Here is a 17659-nt window from a genome sequence, read left to right as displayed (position 1 = left end):
CAGCCTCGGTATGCAAACACGGCCAGTTCAGCGATGAAGCCGACCGGGTCCCAAACAAAGGGGGCCATTTACTGTTCCTGCATCGCCAACTCACCAAGGAGACAAGCAAAGATAAAGTAAGTCTTGCCGACTATGGAACTTCCAGAATGCGGGCAGGACAAAGAATTAACTTTGTAACGTCCATGGGAAAACAGCCGCTTTGTCCTCTCGTTAAGGGCAGTCTAGGATCAGAGGGGCATCGTGCCCGAGGCGGAAACCTTGGATCCTCGTCTGGTTCCATGTGAGAAACGGGTCAGTCGATCCTCTCGTAATTTCCAGCGATTCCACTTCACCATCCACCACGGGAGGAAGCTATACGAGCGATAGTTATGTATCCAAACTATCATGGAAAGTGGTGGAAATGAGTGAAATTGAGAGGGAAGGGGAAGTACAGTATGATCAGGATTCCTACGTCCGTGGTAGGTGATTGTCACTCAGCCGAATGCCCGCGTATCTAGTTAGAATGGATGGAAAAGATACTCGATGCAGAATTGCAGACCTGAATCCTGATTGTGACTCTGCACGCAGCAAGGATCCCGGGTCCCGACGAGTCGTAGACGTGCAGGCGGGGTGGCGGGCCCTGCAAGCCAAAGAGATCAACAGCTCCATCTCCGACTGTCAATGGACGACATCGTGCATCGTCACTATCCTGCAGGTCATTCTGTTTTCGTCTTTTCCATCTACGGTGTGACTTGTAGTAAGTGCTGCTCTCTGCGTGAGAGGAGAACCTGCGGATTGCGGGATTTGTGGAGGAGACGGAGATGGGGAAGTTTACAAAAGAAAAGTGGGATGAATCGAATCCTTTGTTTTCAGCTGATCTGCGGTTTGCGCAGATGTCTAGCGGCGTGATCCGGGTTTCAGGTGGCATGGCGATCATTGGGAGCAATGGATTTGACTAAAGATGACGGAAATCTCCGGTTGATCTTCCAGGGCAGGTTCTTGAGTTGATGCATTTGTGGAGGGGCAGGGGCAAGGGGGCGTAATGATGGATTGAGGGCCAGCAAAAAGGGAGTATAGAGCATCGCTTCGGAATGATGCAATTGGGCTGCAAAGTGTCAACCTGCAAGCCATCCGGGGGTTCAACTCTGAGTACTAAGTATTGTTAAAGAACTGTTCAATCATTATTGAGCGGTCCCCTGTAGTGCTTCTCCACTAGAGAGCTATGGTCGTATTCTATCGTATATGCTCCATCGTTGGAGTTAATATACTCCCTACATGGAGTATACATCTTCATCAATTCGCAGCTTGATAGTGGCTCCTTCTCCTGTGCTACCTGATTAGCGAACTTACCCAAAGCCTCCACCCACGGCTTGCTCGAATCCTCCGAACCAGCGGATTCTGGACTGTGTGCCCCGTCACAACATCACGGCGCTAGGCGTGCGAACTAAACCCGATACCCTAAAGCGCCTCGCAGCCCCCACCAGGAGGGTGCTCCACCAAAGTCTGGAGGGCAAGGAGAAAGAGGGAAATATGGAGTCGACGATTAGTCTCCTCCAGCGGGTACAGGACCATTGTCTTGGGAATCTGCAAGTCCAGTAGACAATAACCCTCCATCTTGTTCAACAACACGAGAGTATATCTATCGGGGGTCGTGAACTCGTGTGTGTTTTTGGGTTGGTCCTTACCGAGGGGTAGTTTGGAGGGCCCCAATCATAAAGAACTAATATCGCCTGGTCCGTTCCCAACGGGAGGGGGGAGAAAAAAAAACCAAGGCTAGGGCCAATCAACCTGGACGACGAGGAGTAGTGTACCAAACCTGGACCATATAGGAGCACCTGCTCGCGCTACTCTTCGTAGTTAGTAGCTTTGGGCCTCTTCCATTAAGATAATCGCCTGCGAGCACGAGAGAAAAAGAAGAAGAAGAAGCAAAAGAAAGGAGACATGCCACCCTCAAAAGAAGTTATCCCACCATGCTAGGCACCGAAGATCGAAGAAGGATAGAATCATCTGATAGAACGTACGCAACCCTGAAGAAAAATCAAAATCAGGAAATTTCCGAGACGAAATGCAGAAGAACCTTCTGTTGGCCCCCCCCTTTCGATGGTGAAATGCTCCACCACCCTTTACGATCTCCTGAATTGAACCCAGACTCCCCCCTTCTTTTGTGTCCTAACTTGGAGGCATCCTGGTTGCCATATTCGCTGTCTTTGTTTTTATTTCCTGTAGCTTACCCCGGGTGACCTGCTATCAAGATTAGCATTGTCATATTCTAGTAATGTAATAATAAGAATCATAATAATAATAATCATAATGTATGGGACTATGATGGTGGTTAGAGTTCCCCCCCTATGCGTTGATAATGATCCCATTTGCTCCGCATGGGCTTTAATCTAAATGGTTGGGCCTCATCTGATTGATCCAGTAATCAATTCATAATCAGAAAGGAAAGAATAATCATGACAGTCGACAGTATTATGTCCAACATCAGCGAGATAGCATACGCCCAGCCCAGCCCCGGCTTCCTTGGGAGGACTCCACCAGGCAAAAGAAGCTCCCCCGTTTGGTTTCCCCCCGTCAAACTGTCCAACTGCCCCTAATCGCCCGCTGCAACTCGAACCTCCCTCTCGACTCGCCTCCTCCTCCTTCTCCTCTTCCCCATCTTTTTTTCTGGAACTACTATATTCTTTTCCCTCCCCCAATTCTTGCAAGATTCTAGAGCCCGTCCCAACTTGCTCAACTAGAGTATTTCCTATCTCTCTCTCCTCCTCCTCCCCCCTTCCTACCGCCTTTTCCTCTCTTCCCGGCACAATTTTCGGTTGCTCCTGAATCCCTGCGATCGCAAAACATAACTCGGATCGCGAACCCCTCTCGATCTTCCGATCCTCCTCCTTGAATCGTCCTTGGTCTCGATCCTCGGTTCTTTTTTTTAGCCACTCGCATCGATTGTTCGCCAGAATGGCCTCCAAGGTGAGTCCCAGCGTGTTGCCTGTGCCTGACCGCCAGGTTCCTTCCAGCCAGCCCCCCCTCGGGATCGTGACATCAAACCTTCGCTTCGGTTGGAGGCCCTGGAGGCATAGACTGCTTGCCGACGGCTGGACTTTTAGTCCGCCGTGACTATAATGCACCAGGAAACAATTTCAATGACTGACGCCGTCCTTCGCCCTAGTTCCTGCGAGAGTATAAGTTGGTGGTTGTTGGTGGTGGTGGTGTCGGAAAATCGTGCTTGACCATCCAACTGATCCAGAGCCACTTCGTGGACGAGTACGACCCGACAATTGAAGGTAAGCTTGCCTAATTCCCGATCCAGCCGGACGAGTCCTTGGCCATCGGGTCAAATCGCTCACCGTCGTCTCTTTTCCAGACTCCTACCGCAAGCAGTGTGTTATCGACGATGAGGTTGCTCTCTTAGACGTTCTCGATACGGCAGGCCAGGAGGAGTATTCGGCAATGCGGGAACAGTACATGCGCACCGGCGAGGGCTTCCTGCTCATCTACTCGATCACATCGCGTCAATCCTTTGAAGAAATCATGACCTTCCAACAGCAGATCCTGCGCGTCAAGGACAAGGACTATTTCCCCATCATTGTTGTCGGCAACAAGTGCGATTTGGACCGGGAGCGTGTTGTCTCGGAGCAAGGTACTTGGCTTCATCCATTCACATCTCCCTGAGGCCCGTGTTTCCAAAACACGGGATATCTCCTCTCAAAGCGATCAAAACTAACCGAATCTCCTTTTCCTTGCATACAGAGGGTGAAGCCCTGGCCCGACAGTTCGGTTGCAAGTTCATCGAGACCTCCGCCAAGTCCCGCATCCACGTCGAAGACGCTTTCTACGACCTCGTCCGCGAGATCCGCCGCTACAACAAGGAAATGTCGTCCTACCCCTCCGGCTCCGGAGCCTTCGGCGCTCGCGCCCCGGACAACAAGATGGACGTGAGCGAGCCCGGTGAGAGCGCTGGTTGCTGCTCCAAGTGTGTCATCATGTAAACGGGCCGATTCTCCCCAAAAGCCCACGCGTGATGACCTCTGTTCCACATGCTCAAAAAGAAGAAAAAAAAGAAATTTTAATATACACACACCACACGCACCAAATTCCAACTACAGCATCTTTTTCCCCCTCGCAATACGATATGGAGGGCGTACAAGGGTTCGGGAGGGCAGCACAGCACACGTCGGAAAATGAGTTCATATGAACGGGTAATGGGAATTGTTGGAGGTATTTTCTGGTGCAGGAGTCGGGGGGGAGCTGGAGTTGATTATTCTCAGCTCGCTTTTTGACGCTTTACCTCTACTTATGGAAGAAGGTCGGACTGGACGGAAGGAAAAGGGACAGGGAAGATTCTCCCCTTGGAAAAGCAGGGGCAAAAACCAGAGTGGGCTATTGATTTGTGCTGCGGCTTTGCTATTTGTGCCTGGGCATCTTTTGTTTTCTATGTTGGCCCCCTCGACACTCGATTGACTTGGAGCTGAGCTTTCGAGGGCCATTACTTATCGCCATCGCACGAGGACTTGCCGAACCCCCTCCCCTTGACGCCAACCTCGTCTCATGAACATATTGATTCCCCTTTTGTTTTCTTTTCTATCCCTCCGATTGCGTGTTTCAACCTCTTGCTTTGTTTTTGTTCATCATCTTTTGTTTTTTTCTCATCCTGTCTCGCGGAAGAATTGTTTTCCTGGTCTACCATGTTTTTTAAACTCTTGTCCATCATCTTGTTTTGGTCTCGGAGTGCGGGACGACATGATTGTCAATATATATTCCTCAACTGATGGGGTTTTCTATTTTAAATCTCTCTGAAATCTCTCCAAGCATGTATTATTCCTTGATTGCCGTCTGATTGTGGCGTGTATCGACCTAACGTACAGGTATACTTTGATATCGGTGTCTCGAAGGTAAGATCCACACGAAGGAATTGATAGCACCGGCAGTTTAAGGCTCGGCCACGCTGGACTTGAGCTCCAAAGGTCAAGCCAAGAGGCAAGTGTATAGAGTTACAAGATATATTGCTCTACAGGTGGCGGTTGAGATAAGATACCACACAGACTCACATGGCTATGATACAAATCACACAGGCCACCCAAGGTCTAGTTCAACGGAAAAGCGTACAGCCTACTGGCTATAGACATGCTCCGTATCCGAAGGAGGATCCAACTCATCCTCCTTGACAACCAACTTCCCTTCCACCCCAGCCTCAACCTCCGCAACCAACGACTCCAAAAACGCCCTATCACCACCCACCAGCGTAACCGTATTCCTCTTCTTCCCCCAGCGCGGATAACTGCCCACCTTAACCCCCCTCGGCTCCACCTTGGCCGCCAACTCCGTCAAAAACGGCGCAACCGCACTCTCCGGCAACGGCGTGCTGAACAAGAACCGGAACGTGCCTTTGCCCTCGGGATCCGCCAACCGCGGCACAAGAAGCGGCTTCAGGTTCAGCAGGAGTCGCTCGAAGAGCCGCGGTACGCCGGGGAGAATGTGCACGTTGCCGTTTACCACGGCGATGGGCACCCACATGTCATCTGCGACGAAGAGGGCTTGCGACTCGGCGGGGAGGGCGGGGTCGAAGGGGAGCTCGACCATGCGCAGTTTGGCGGTTAGGCCTGGGGAGGGGTGCTCCAGTCGAAGTTTGGTTGCATGGGGTGGGGTTTGGAGAGGCGCTTCATGCGTTCGAAGGCCGGTTCGTGGAGTTGCAGTTTCAGGTTGAACGCTTTCGCGATCGATTGGTAGGTTATGTCGTCGTGGCTGTTGTGAGAGGACAGGTGTTAGCGGTTGCATTGGAGGTATGCGTATAGCTATACCTGGGTTTTTACGATATAGCCCTAAGGTAGGTATAGCCCAAAGGACCGGGTTGAAGCTCATTCCGCGGCAAGCATCAACCTGTGCAAGGGAAGTACTAACGTGGGACCAATGCCTCCGCTAGTCACGACAAAGTCGTAGCGAGCGCTCATACGGCGCACTGCCTCGATGATATCCTCCTCATCGTCGGGGATGACCTCCACGCGCTTCAGCTGGATGCCGAGACCGAAGCAGAACTTTGCCAGGAATGGGGAATTGGTGTCGATGGTCTGAGAATCCGGGATTGAACATCGTTAGCACCATTATCATAGCTTCTGAACCAGTAGACTGGCGAGGGGTATACTAACCTTTCCACCGAGCACCTCATCCCCAATAATCAGGCATGCCGCCGTGTGAATGGGCTTGGAGTTCGCGACTGATGTCATCGCGGACGGAGCCGAGCACCGGGTCAGGGACGAGGTTTGAAGAGTTGGGGTAGCTGGGCGGATTGAAGCAAAGGGACGGGCAAAGTGGCGGGATAGGAGGCTGAGTCGGTTGAGCATGAAGAAGCTGGTCCGGAGGGGGGGAGGGAAGGAGGGTTAATAAGAGGAAAAGCAGCTTTGTCTGGAGATCAAACGGGGGGATCGATCGATCACGAAAGTCTGAAAGTGGGGGAGGAGGGGGAAAGACTACTCCGCCCGCATTCTTTCCAGCACATCGTCTTTCCCGCGTTTCTTCGTGCGACCAACTCCGTTTGAACAGTGGGCGCCCGGTGATATCTTGATCGTCAGGAAACCAAAAAAGCAGGTGTTGTCTTTCAAACAGTCTTCTGCGAATCCCCGCTGTGCGCTGTAACCGCACAGTTCTTCCGTCATGGTGAGATAGCAGACCCCAGCTCCCACGTGGACCACAGATCGGGTCCTACCAGATGTGTTTCATCTTGAGGTCTGGATTCGGGATAGCTGACAGTCATCCCATCGCAGCCCGGTCTATACTCGTTCTCCCCGGAGACAAAGGAGAAGCTGCGCAAGTTCCGCTTGAGCTCGTCGCGAGCCAAGGATCCCCAGGCTCAGATCTGTACGGTCCCTGATTCGGTTCCCTGAATGCTTCCCTTTGAGTTCCTGGCGACATGATATAACTCATCTGCTTTGATGTTTATGCATACCGCAAGGCCATCTCCCTCGGTGCTCAGGTAGTTGATCTCAAAGCGTATTCTAACGCCCATTCTTGCCAGATGAGATCGATAAGAACACTGGAGAGATCCGTCCCAAGAATGACGAGACATACACGAACATGATGGACCTGGCCGATGACCTGCCCGAGACCACGCCGCAGTTCATCGTTCTCAGCCATCCACTGACCTTGGTGAGTCGTCATCGTTGATCGCGCAGGACTTCAGTACACGGTGCTGATGCAGGTGTTCCCTTTTCTAGAAGGACGGCCGCCTCTCTGTCCCCTATGTCCTCCTATACTACAAGCCCGAGAACTGCAAGACCGATACCATGTACCAGTACGCCAATGCGGTAGAGTTGATGCGCACCACGGCGGGAGTCAACCGGCTCATTCCCGTCGAGAGTGAAGATGATGTCATCTCGATCGCGGCCAAGCTGGTCGGCGATGAGTAAACTCCATAACGGATATAAATGATTGCTGAGCTTGGACGAAGCTCCCGTCTCATTGGACAGTATCTATCAGGAGTGTATTGAGGACAGTAGGAGTCTTACATAGAGACGGGCGTTTGGCAGATTACGCGAGGATCACTTGGACATTCAGGACGACATGGAGGGAATGAAGGACCACTTGACAAATTAGGCGCAGATGCAAGCTGAACGACCGGCAATTTGAAATTCCAACATAAGCCAGGCGGTCCCACGAAGCCTAGTCTGCTTACGGGCAAAGACGGGTCCCCCTCTCGATCGATGCGATCTATCACAAAAGATGGTTTGCAACGGCGCCGCCTGCAGCGTTCTCGCTCGGCTCAGGTGTTCGCAAGGGGACTTGACAGCTCGAATGTTGAGTTCTATTTCCTTTTCCCGAGCGATATTTGCATGACTCCTACCTAATTCGATCAAGCCTGTTGTCTATAATGATCGACGTCGCGCAATTGCCGTGACAGCTGCTCTTCTATTACCTCTTTAGGAGCTTTTCAAGCATACATTCACTAGTTCCTAATCTGCCCCGAACCTGCCATGGCTGGCTCAGGTAGTCTATAATCCATATTTCCCAGCTGAACCCGACCCTGTGGGTAATAGATCTTGGTGGCTTCTTGCGAACTATAGGCTGATGCAGATCTCGGGGACCTCCCGGTCATCCACTCCATCGGGACGTAGAAGTTTCTCGGTTCGCCCATCACCAGCCACCATTCTCTCGTGATGTACTCCATACATGTAGATCTTTTCCGATGCACTTGTCAGATTTTCGCACAAGTCATAAGAAATCGATTTGGTGGTGTACAGTAGATCACGCTGCGATCGCCGTTGAAACCAGTTCACGTCCTCATCTTCCAAGCTTAGACTCGGGCTTCTCGTCCTTACTCCAAAGATCGAAGACACTGAACCTTCACCCCCACAGCAAGTCCATACAACACAGCAATAAATTGGTCTGGAGGTTGTCTGGAGGAAGTTGCAGCATGGATTTCAAATCGCACCACCACAGGCTTCCTGGAGTGCTGATAGGATATCTATAGAACCTGGTTTTTACATGACAGAGAGACGTCGCATCTAAAAAACTGATCAAGAAACGAACAGAAAACCCGGACCTAGAGGCGATGGATTTCGAATGGTAACGTGGGATACTGATTATCGAATATAATACGCCTGGCTGGCTGGCTGGCTGGCTGTGTGGCGACTGAGTCTATACTCTGGACGTTCGTACTCCGTTCTGTAGTACAACAAACAGTTAGTCTTGGCCGATGGTCGCTTGACATCCAATTTCCGATGTCTCAGTTGCCGTTGATGCTACGCAGAAGGCAACATAAGGGAGTGTCTGGTGGCAGCACTTGCATTTTCTCGAAAGTAATTGGAATGGATGGAATTTACAGATGGAACATGGGTGGAATGGTATGATTCTCGGCATGATTCACCATGCGTGTGAGAAGTACGTCGATTATCTTTAAGTGAAGCCAAAGATATTGTTCGACAAATTTCTTGCAGTAAGAAACGATGGTATCTCTTCTCGGGTTTCCATTCTATCTCATGATGTACTGTCTACGTTGTATTCTTCCAGACTCTGGGTCATTTTCTGGCGACTCCGAACCTTTGTCGTAGTACTCCTGCACTGACGAGGTCTGGCAATATTCGTACCACCTCCTCGTACAATCAGACACCAGATGCAGCGATGAACTCACACGATCAACCTGCACGAAGCGACCATCCTACGATTCAATAGCGCCGATCGAGAATCGCCATGTACAGAGTAGTTAACCGGAGCCACGACATTAGTCATAACAAAGCCAATGTCACATCAGCTGAAGAAAATCACCGAGTCATCAAATGGCCATTCAGCAATCATTCTGCTACGCACAAGATCCTCAACATCTCCTCTGTCATCGTATCGCGTACTCCATCCTTGTACAATCAGTGGCTCCACCAGGATCAGGCCAGCAAAACTCACTTCCACCAAGCTGGACCGACTGGGCAATCAACGCCCAGCACGAGGGCCCACCCAGTGGAGGAGCATCGCATCCTGCCCTCGCCCCGCTCGGATCGCGGCGATCGATGTCAAGACCCATCCGACGCTTTGTTTTTCCTCCTTTCTCATGTTGATTCCAGGAATTTGAGACGAAATTGGACGGTCGGATCCCGGTGATCTGGACCAGGCACTGACCACCTTTTTTTTTTTTTTGGGTCCGGCTTTGCTGGAACGAACCATCCTGCCGTTACGTTCCTGCTAGATTTGGGGTTACAAGGGATTGGGTTGCGTTGGAGGTGACGGGTTGGGCGGTGAATTGCAATTCGCGCATGGTGATTGTGGTTACAGTACAGGGTATTCCGTACTCTATGTTCAACACCGCATCAAATCCTTGCTAGCCTCAAAGTCATTGTCGCTAATCAACTCGCCACACGCCTGCCATGGCCATTGTTATCTTGCTTGGTTCGAGGTGCGAGACGGTTGAGCTACCACGAGTCCCCACTCCCCTCGCAAGGGTAATGACAGGGGTACTTCGCAAGCGAGGCCAGAAGAAACATCACCCGTGCTCTCATCGAATCGCTACACTTTCCGCAGTATAAATCCACATAGTCACTCCCAGAGCCCGAATCATGAATAGCCCTCACACAATACATAGTGACACGGCTGGACAACAACTACTACGTACGTTACCTCCAGTCCCGCCAGCAACGATCATCTTCACCCGCCACAGGCGTTCCTGTTCCTGGCTCTGCAGTAGTTCCCCCTTAGCACTACCACCGGCAAACTCAGATCCTACCGATCGATCCGCTTGCCAAATGGCAACCTGTTCAGGTCCAGGGATCATGCTCTGCATGGGACTTGGCCTTCACCACTAGCCCGGACTTGGTTTGGCTAGAGGATACCCCGGTTATACTAGAAGCCTTGGGAGGAGAATGATAATGATACAGCAGCGAATGGAGTCACTGTTGTAAGGAATATGGACAAGCTGGGGGGATGAACGTCTTAATTTCGCCTCTGATTCCGGACCGTGTCATGCATGATACATAGACGGTGGGCTTGATGTTGATTCGAGCTGGTTGTGTGATTGTACTGTGGTAGTAAATGGGCCTTGTTGGCATTTCGGAGTTATACACTTGATGGCCCTCGTGGAGGCTATAGATAACTTGAGACAACACAAAGTCAAATGCAAAGTTCTTGGCCTTTCAGAACGGACTTAACCAAGAAGTGTCGGCACTAAAGCATCCTTGGCTAAGGGGTTTACGCTGAGGAAATCTAGACTAGGCTCCGACGTTGATAATAGGATTGTTCAGCCTGGAGAAATTCATATCTAAACGAGGCTCCAAAAGAGACGACCTTTAAATCAAAATAAGGGGGGTGACGATGCAGAAAAGGAAACTAAATACATAACTACCAAGCGATGGAGATCATCTTCGGCAAATCGCCAACAAACCCACCCGTCTCCTTTTCTCCTTCCCGAGCTTGATCGTCGCTATCGCCCCGTTTCATAGTTCATACAGCCCAAGGCCCGGCTAGATCCATTGTATGGGTAGTAACCGATTCTGGAAACGCAGCCGAGCAACCAGCGGGTACATCCGCGTGGTTCAGACCGCCGCTGAGGACGGCTCACTCCACCCCCATCCCGCCATCTGGCGATCTGACGAGGCCGAGCAGTACAGGATGTAGCACGTAAAAGCCTAGAAGGAAGTGCGATGATGAAGACGCTAAACAGGTAGACCAGCACAAGGAGTCAGTCCTCTGTAGTATGTACTCCGCACATAACTCTGCGCCTGTGCATGCTGCAAGTGTGCATCAGGACGCGCTGAAAAAAGGCCCCCGGGAACCAATGACAATGTCTGAGAACGTCTGACATCCAGTTGCTGGACCTCGCCCCCTTCCCACGCCCCCTCGAGTGCCCAAGTCAACGGGACAACTCTACAGAATTGGTCCCAGAGCTCTGGGAGACTTTCTAGCCCGGCAAGCCGCACAGCAGCCAGCCACAGAGATAGAGTTTTGCTGGGAAGGCTGTGATGGACTAACTAGGTAGGAGTCTCTTCAGGAGGTGTTCCGAATGGGTGGTCACTGGAGCTTATTGTATCGGACGGGCAGTCCATAGTTTGATACAATCGTCACATCATGCGAGGCCTCAATCGTCTGAATGATTAATTGAGAATAGCCCATTGTCCATTCTTAGCCCACACTAAAGGGCCCCGGCCTCGACGGACGGACCATGTGCTGCTCGGGGATGGTTCCAGGATGAGCAGGAGTGGAGAGTCAAATGGACTGGACATTCATCATTGGCGGCTGGAGGGTGACCCACCTGCCAAAGGGAGAGCGACCACTGATGCTGAAGTGATGCGGTCTCTTTGGGTTTCTGCTCGTACCGTACAGAGACAGTCCCAGGGGATTTCGTTTGTTACCTGGTGGTCGGTACTCTCCTGCAGAGTGGTGCGTACGGAGATCCCGCATACCCTAGGCATACAGTAAACACACATATTGGCCAATACATCGGTACAGTGGTCTACAGTTAGTTATACTGCTGATGTAGCTCGATGCCCTAGTTTCAAGTACGACTACTGTTAGCCGGTTATTGCAAAAGTGCAAGTACTAGTCATACGAACTTGTATCAAATGTCTTATTTTTGCCATACTTACGCAGTAGACGATCACCCGTCAGGACTGCCCCCTGTCAGGATTGTCAGGATTGTCAGGATTGTCCAGTTTCTGCTGCGTTTCTGATTTTCTCGATCGCACGGGCGCCTGACGGAGAATTCAAGCCAGTGCAGCGCTGTGGACGGCTACAGCCGCTCGCTTTGCGCTGGCCATCCAGCACATACCAGCCCACTGGATCCGGGGTGTCGGGTTTTGGGCCTAAAGTTTGTGAGCAGCAGCAGCAGCAGCAGGTATGATTGCAGTATGGTACAGACAGGAACTGGATGACATCTCTTTTGTACTGGAGTTGTGGGCATCTTTACAATTACTCCTGTATAAGGGAATATAGGATTGGTGCTCATCTTCGATACGACTCCAGGACATGATACTTCAAACTGCATCCTGGGCGGTACCATGATCTCGGTATCGAGTCCCCTACACTGCAAACTGCGGCCCATGTGGTTGGGTCCAAAGCTTTGCCTCCACTACCCGGTCCCCTGGGAATACATACCAATGTACCGAGTACAGCGTACAGTACACTAAATTGTAATTCTTACTTACTGTACGGAGTAGTTACCTCTGTACGGAGCAGTCTAAGTTACTGACAGAGATTATCAATCGTGCTCACTACGGACAATCATATTCTGCTACTTGCCCGTCCTCTGGATCCTCCTCGTATTGTAAATCTCCCCCTTCCCCTTCCCTCTCGGTCTCCAGGAGACTTCTGCTCTTCTAGTCTTCGTATATTACTCCTCGCACCTCCCTCCTCCCGTTTCTTTTATTCTATTTATTTCTTGCGATCCAAGATTCAATCCAGTGTCCACTTTCCCCTGCTTTTTCTTCCCCATCTCTGTCTCTCTCCATCACCGAACTTCGACACCTCAGGTCTTCTTCCCTGTCAAGACCCGACCCTCCACGCCGGGTCCAAATCCCAACTCCACGGCGCGGGTTCTTCTGGACAACTCAACTGAAATCCATTTCCCTTCCTCAAAAACCCCAATCTGAAACCAACAACAACAACCTTCCGACCCTTGTGAATTCCCCCAAACAACTCTCAAGTCCCAACGATTCTGAATGTTCTGGATGGAATGAGCTGATCGCCCAACCACCCCTCAATCGACATCGACATCGATCTGCGACGGGGCATTCGCCATTGCATTCCTGCGCCACTTGTGATTTGCATGTGCCAGACCCCCAAATTCCCCTCCCCGTCATGTCACCGCAAGACACTCCTGGCCGTTCGGGTGAGGACAAGCCGGAAGGCTTGTCCAAGTACCTCAAGCGCATGAAGACGGTTCTGCGTACGCGCTCCAGTTCCAAGCGCCAGTCCATGGTCGCCGTCCCTGAAGCCGCCGAGGGATCATCAAGTACACCAGCGTATGTTAAACTCTAATTCTCCACTCACATATAGAATCCTCTCAATACTCCCGAGGAAATATCAATAAGCTAATAACCTTTTTCTTTCCCATCGCAACAGTCCGCCAGCCACAACCGCGCCCGAACCCGAGACCAATACTCCCGGCGCCGAACCAGCCATGGTCACCGACTACAGTGCCATCCAACAAGAGAAAGCGCGCGCCCTCTTCGCCAAATACGGCCTCACCCTCGAACCAGGCGAATGGAAATCCCCAGCGGACCTCCAATTTGCCCGAGTAACCAAACCCATCCGCATGCGCGTCCATCGCACCTGTCACCGCTGCGAAACCACCTTCGGTCCAGAGAAAGTCTGCGTCAACTGCCAGCACCCACGATGCAAGAAATGCCCCCGTTTCCCACCAACCCACGAACAGGGCGACGATGGGCACCCCCGTGTTCCCCGCTCCCGAATCGCCGAGATTCGCGCCCGTCAACCGGGTACTCTGCCGATTACTCCGCATCTCAAGTTTACTGGCAATCCGGCGGCGCCGTTGACTATGCCCTCGCGCACGGGCGGCCAGGATCTCGTGCGCAAACAGGTTGTCCAGCGGGTGCGAAGATGGTGTCACTCGTGCGAGACGATGTACGCTCCTGGCTCCAAGGTGTGCGCATCTTGTAGCCATGTGCGATGCAAGCGATGCCCGCGCGACCCGCATAAACCAGACAAGTATCCGGATGGATACCCCGGGGACGCCGAGCCGCCGAAGATCAAGCCGGAGCGGACGTATAGGAGGGTCCGGCAGAGGGTGCATTACATTTGCCATGTGTGTACTACGGGGTATAACGAGGGGGCGAACGTGTGTGCAAAGTGTGGACAGGCCAAGGGCGCGGAGACTATACGGATTCCGTAAGTTTTACTTTGTTGAGTGTGACAATGTGTTCTCTGTACTGACTGTTATCTTGCAGACCGAAGAAGGTTAAACGAGAGCCCGATCCGGCTGTTGTTCGGAGCGTTGAAGAGAAGATGGCATCCATGAAGATATCGGAGTGATGCTTATCTTGATATCCCCTCGAATACCTTTCCAACTCATTTACATCGCTCTTATACTCCCTACTATCGCATTGGAAATGATACTATTCCGTTTCTCCAGACTCACTCCCATCATAGTAAATACATCATGTGGTGCTTTGATTTCGCTCCGTGAAGAATGACATACTGTCGTTTAATCGGCACTCTAGACCTGTCTTTACTAGTATGCTGTGCCCAAGGTATCACTTAGCGCATTTAGTCCATATGTACACAAACCGTATCACCCGTTTCAAGTTACACCACCACAGCTGCATCTACGTCCTCCCATCTGACAATCGCAAGCTCCTCCCTCAACTTCTCCAGCCCCATTTCGGCCGGATACCAACTCCCCGAGCCTCTACCCCGGCGCGTATTCCCAACAAGGCAGGAACCTCAAGCTCCACAACGGGGGGAACTTAGTTCCGGTACATCCACAAACAGCTCCCCGGTCTCCAGGTGGTCACTGCGTGATGATCAGATTTCCACATTGAGCCTTGGATAGATTACTTCTCCAGTTCCTGGAAATGAGGCTGGATAGTGATACTGATTAATTAGGCTTTGGGCTAATTCTGGTAAAACAAGTATACTGTTGTACCGTACGTTATCGTTGAAACTGAACGATGTTAATCATATGCTTGGTATCGGTCCCCACCTAACGGCGTTGATGCCTACTTGTACAATATGCTACAAAATACAACGTTGAGCGGTACGTGGCCTCATCACACGATAAACTGCCCACTGTCGGAGGCGAGTGCCATTGCGGGAATAGAACGGTCCGAGCCGTTTGAAATGTGGGCTGGTTGGACCCAGCAAGAGGAGAGAGAGATCCTCCGCTGGATGAAGGAGATTAGATTTCCATTGTTCCAAGGATCTGATGGCATTATTCAAAATAATCGCCACTCTATGATGACTTGAATCACGTCAGTAACTATATAAGCGTAATAATAATAGTTAACTAAGTTACCATATAGTCTACAGTACAGTCTGACTGTACCCTCGGTACAAACAAAACACTCTGTAATCCTGTACCATACAAACAGACCCGGGAGACTGGAGATCCTGTTTTTGCGTATTGAAGTGGGGCGCTCGCAACAATAGCATTGACACCGCATGTTCACATTGCTAATTGGGTCGGGAGGATTCCCAGCGGTTCGGGACCGGCGCTTTGGCCTCGTGAAGACTGTTGCCTGTTTTGGAATAGATCTGGTGGAGAGTATGCGGGCTGGTGGTGGTGGCTTGACACGGTTCTAACGAAGTTCTGCGGGCGGGGCCGTCGGCGGAGATGGATTCCGATTCGTCGTGGTGTTTTAGAGATGGTTGATTGATGGGAGGATCAAAAAGTCGATGCTATTTATCTATAAATCAATTATTTGGTAGGGCAACGATCAGGAGCCAGAAGTCGTGTGATAGATAGCCTGTCAGACTCCGCTCGAGTCTGTAGAAGGCACGGAACGACATGATGTCTGTCGTAGCTGGTACTGTAGCGGGGCAAGACATGAATTGCCAACCATTTATCTGCACAAGAGAATCACATTTCCTCTGCTTCTCATCCCCGTTAGTTGCCTGGTACTAGGACTTCGTTTATGTCTATGCTACATCACTACTGCATCCTAGGCCATGGTATGCATCAGTAGCTTCTCCTTTGAAAAACTACTTAGAAAAACCCCAGCAAGTCAACATCAAGGATATCCCTCCGCCACGACGTGAACCCCTGCAGGCCAACGGATCCTAGGGCGCGGGTCACTGGAGTCGTGGAATCCTTTGACGGGACGGGCCCCGATGAGATCCACATCGAACATAAGTACAATTTCCAACAAGCTACAGTATCTCATCGTGGAATGCGTGTCGGCACTCTGTATGCTTCAGTCAGTTTGCCTTGGCTCTTCACTCTATCGTGTGCCAACTGTCATCCTTGCTCTGTTCCAGTAAAGCCACATTAGATTGACCCTGGATACCTTGCAAGGGTCATTGAAGCGCAAGGGGGGACTGGTCCCGCCCCGGGCGTTGGGAATTTTCTTGATATCCGGTTGGTCCGTCCGGATTACAATAGTTGCTGGGATATCTTAAAGTACAATGTATTTTTCTTTTCTTGGATGGGAGGGTCCCGGCCGAGGATAGATATGAATAATGGGTCCCAACGGTCGACTAACCTAATCAAGGAGACTAGACATGGGTCTATTCCAACTTATTTCGCTCCACTTGTCACGGCAGGATTTTGTAGACTGGGAACATGAATGCGTATACAGTATACAGTACTCCGTATGTTGGTCACTCCTGCGGTGCTGGTCCATTTCGGTGGTCGCTCGTGCATGTCCTGGTTTGCGATGGACTCGGAACTTTGTCGACGCGACTTCCAGGCAGTCGGACCACACCTTGAAGCTACCCGCCTGCATCACTGCGACGCACCCTCGAATAGGATTTATTTGCGAGCGAAGAATCTCCGATTGGCATGTCAGATGCCCCGTCAACATTCAAGTATTTCAACCACTTAAGATACAGCCACCCGTGACGCCACCATACACGTCGCCTGCTCCTCCCGAAGCTTGGCACGTCAACCCACAATGTTGGAATCCACTAGGATTGTTCCCTCGGAGGTCAGCTACTGTAGGTACGACCGTCGTCGTGTATTGAATCACAGGACAGTATCCATATGCCCTATCGAGATGCGCTGGGGCACGGACTATCTGAACCAAACAGCCGGATCAGGAAATTGGATCTATCAAGCCAGCCGGAGGAGCTTTAACTGTCAGTTCGCAGAGGCGACTGCCTATCATTTCTTTTAAGGTTTAGCACTTTAGTGCAACCTGTAGGGGGGCAGTAGTGAGAAGACCCTCTTGCCTTGGTAGGTAAAGTGAAGGGGATAAAGTTGTGGGTCTGACAGGAGCTGAGACCGGCGATCAACCAGATTCACGAAACACAGTGGATCTTTTGGAGGATAGAGAATCCCTTCGCGGCATGTAATATCTACTACTGTATTTTCAATTCGAGACATTCACATTCGGAACAGAGCAGAGTTCCGAGGCTAGGAGCGTCGATGAAAATAACTCATGGCCTCTGCATGTGTCATATTCGCCTTGGAAGTCAAGTCGACAGGGGTCTTTTGTCGACCTGGGCCTCCACTGTTGATATCGCTTGTTCAAGCGTGATAATATGACAACGTACTAGGTATAGTATTTCCTACCATTCATGTCTTGTGTGTGTATTG

General features: G+C 51.1%; 4 protein-coding genes across 4 annotated transcripts; 3 read left to right on the top strand and 1 right to left on the bottom strand.

Moving 5' to 3' along the window:
• Positions 1-2934: 2934 nt before the first annotated feature.
• N7458_012362 (Ras family protein) lies at positions 2935-3965 on the top strand (the record flags this gene model as incomplete). Its single annotated transcript, XM_056915744.1, has 4 exons — positions 2935-2946; positions 3146-3260; positions 3341-3616; positions 3727-3965. 4 exons carry the CDS (start codon positions 2935-2937, stop codon positions 3963-3965), a joined length of 642 nt encoding a protein of 213 aa, XP_056760498.1.
• Positions 3966-5085: 1120 nt separating this feature from the next.
• On the bottom strand, positions 5086-6197 carry N7458_012361 (flavin adenine dinucleotide pyrophosphatase; the record flags this gene model as incomplete). Its single annotated transcript, XM_056915743.1, has 3 exons — positions 5086-5718; positions 5871-6041; positions 6120-6197. The coding sequence occupies 3 exons, from the start codon at positions 6195-6197 to the stop codon at positions 5086-5088; spliced, it is 882 nt and encodes a 293-aa protein (XP_056760497.1).
• A 427-nt stretch (positions 6198-6624) lies between these two features.
• On the top strand, positions 6625-7376 carry N7458_012360 (GMF family protein; the record flags this gene model as incomplete). The annotated part of the gene is made up of 4 exons (XM_056915742.1): positions 6625-6627; positions 6714-6828; positions 6986-7116; positions 7185-7376. 4 exons carry the CDS (start codon positions 6625-6627, stop codon positions 7374-7376), a joined length of 441 nt encoding a protein of 146 aa, XP_056760496.1.
• Positions 7377-13242: 5866 nt separating this feature from the next.
• Positions 13243-14436, top strand: N7458_012359 (uncharacterized protein; the record flags this gene model as incomplete). Its single annotated transcript, XM_056915741.1, has 3 exons — positions 13243-13396; positions 13476-14292; positions 14352-14436. The coding sequence occupies 3 exons, from the start codon at positions 13243-13245 to the stop codon at positions 14434-14436; spliced, it is 1056 nt and encodes a 351-aa protein (XP_056760495.1).
• Between the last annotated feature and the right edge of the window lie 3223 nt (positions 14437-17659).

Source organism: Penicillium daleae (assembly GCF_028827525.1).
Source record: "Penicillium daleae strain IBT 16125 chromosome Unknown utg000009l_segment0_segment0, whole genome shotgun sequence".
Classification (NCBI taxonomy): domain Eukaryota; kingdom Fungi; phylum Ascomycota; class Eurotiomycetes; order Eurotiales; family Aspergillaceae; genus Penicillium; species Penicillium daleae.
This window is presented reverse-complemented; position numbering and strand designations above follow the sequence as displayed.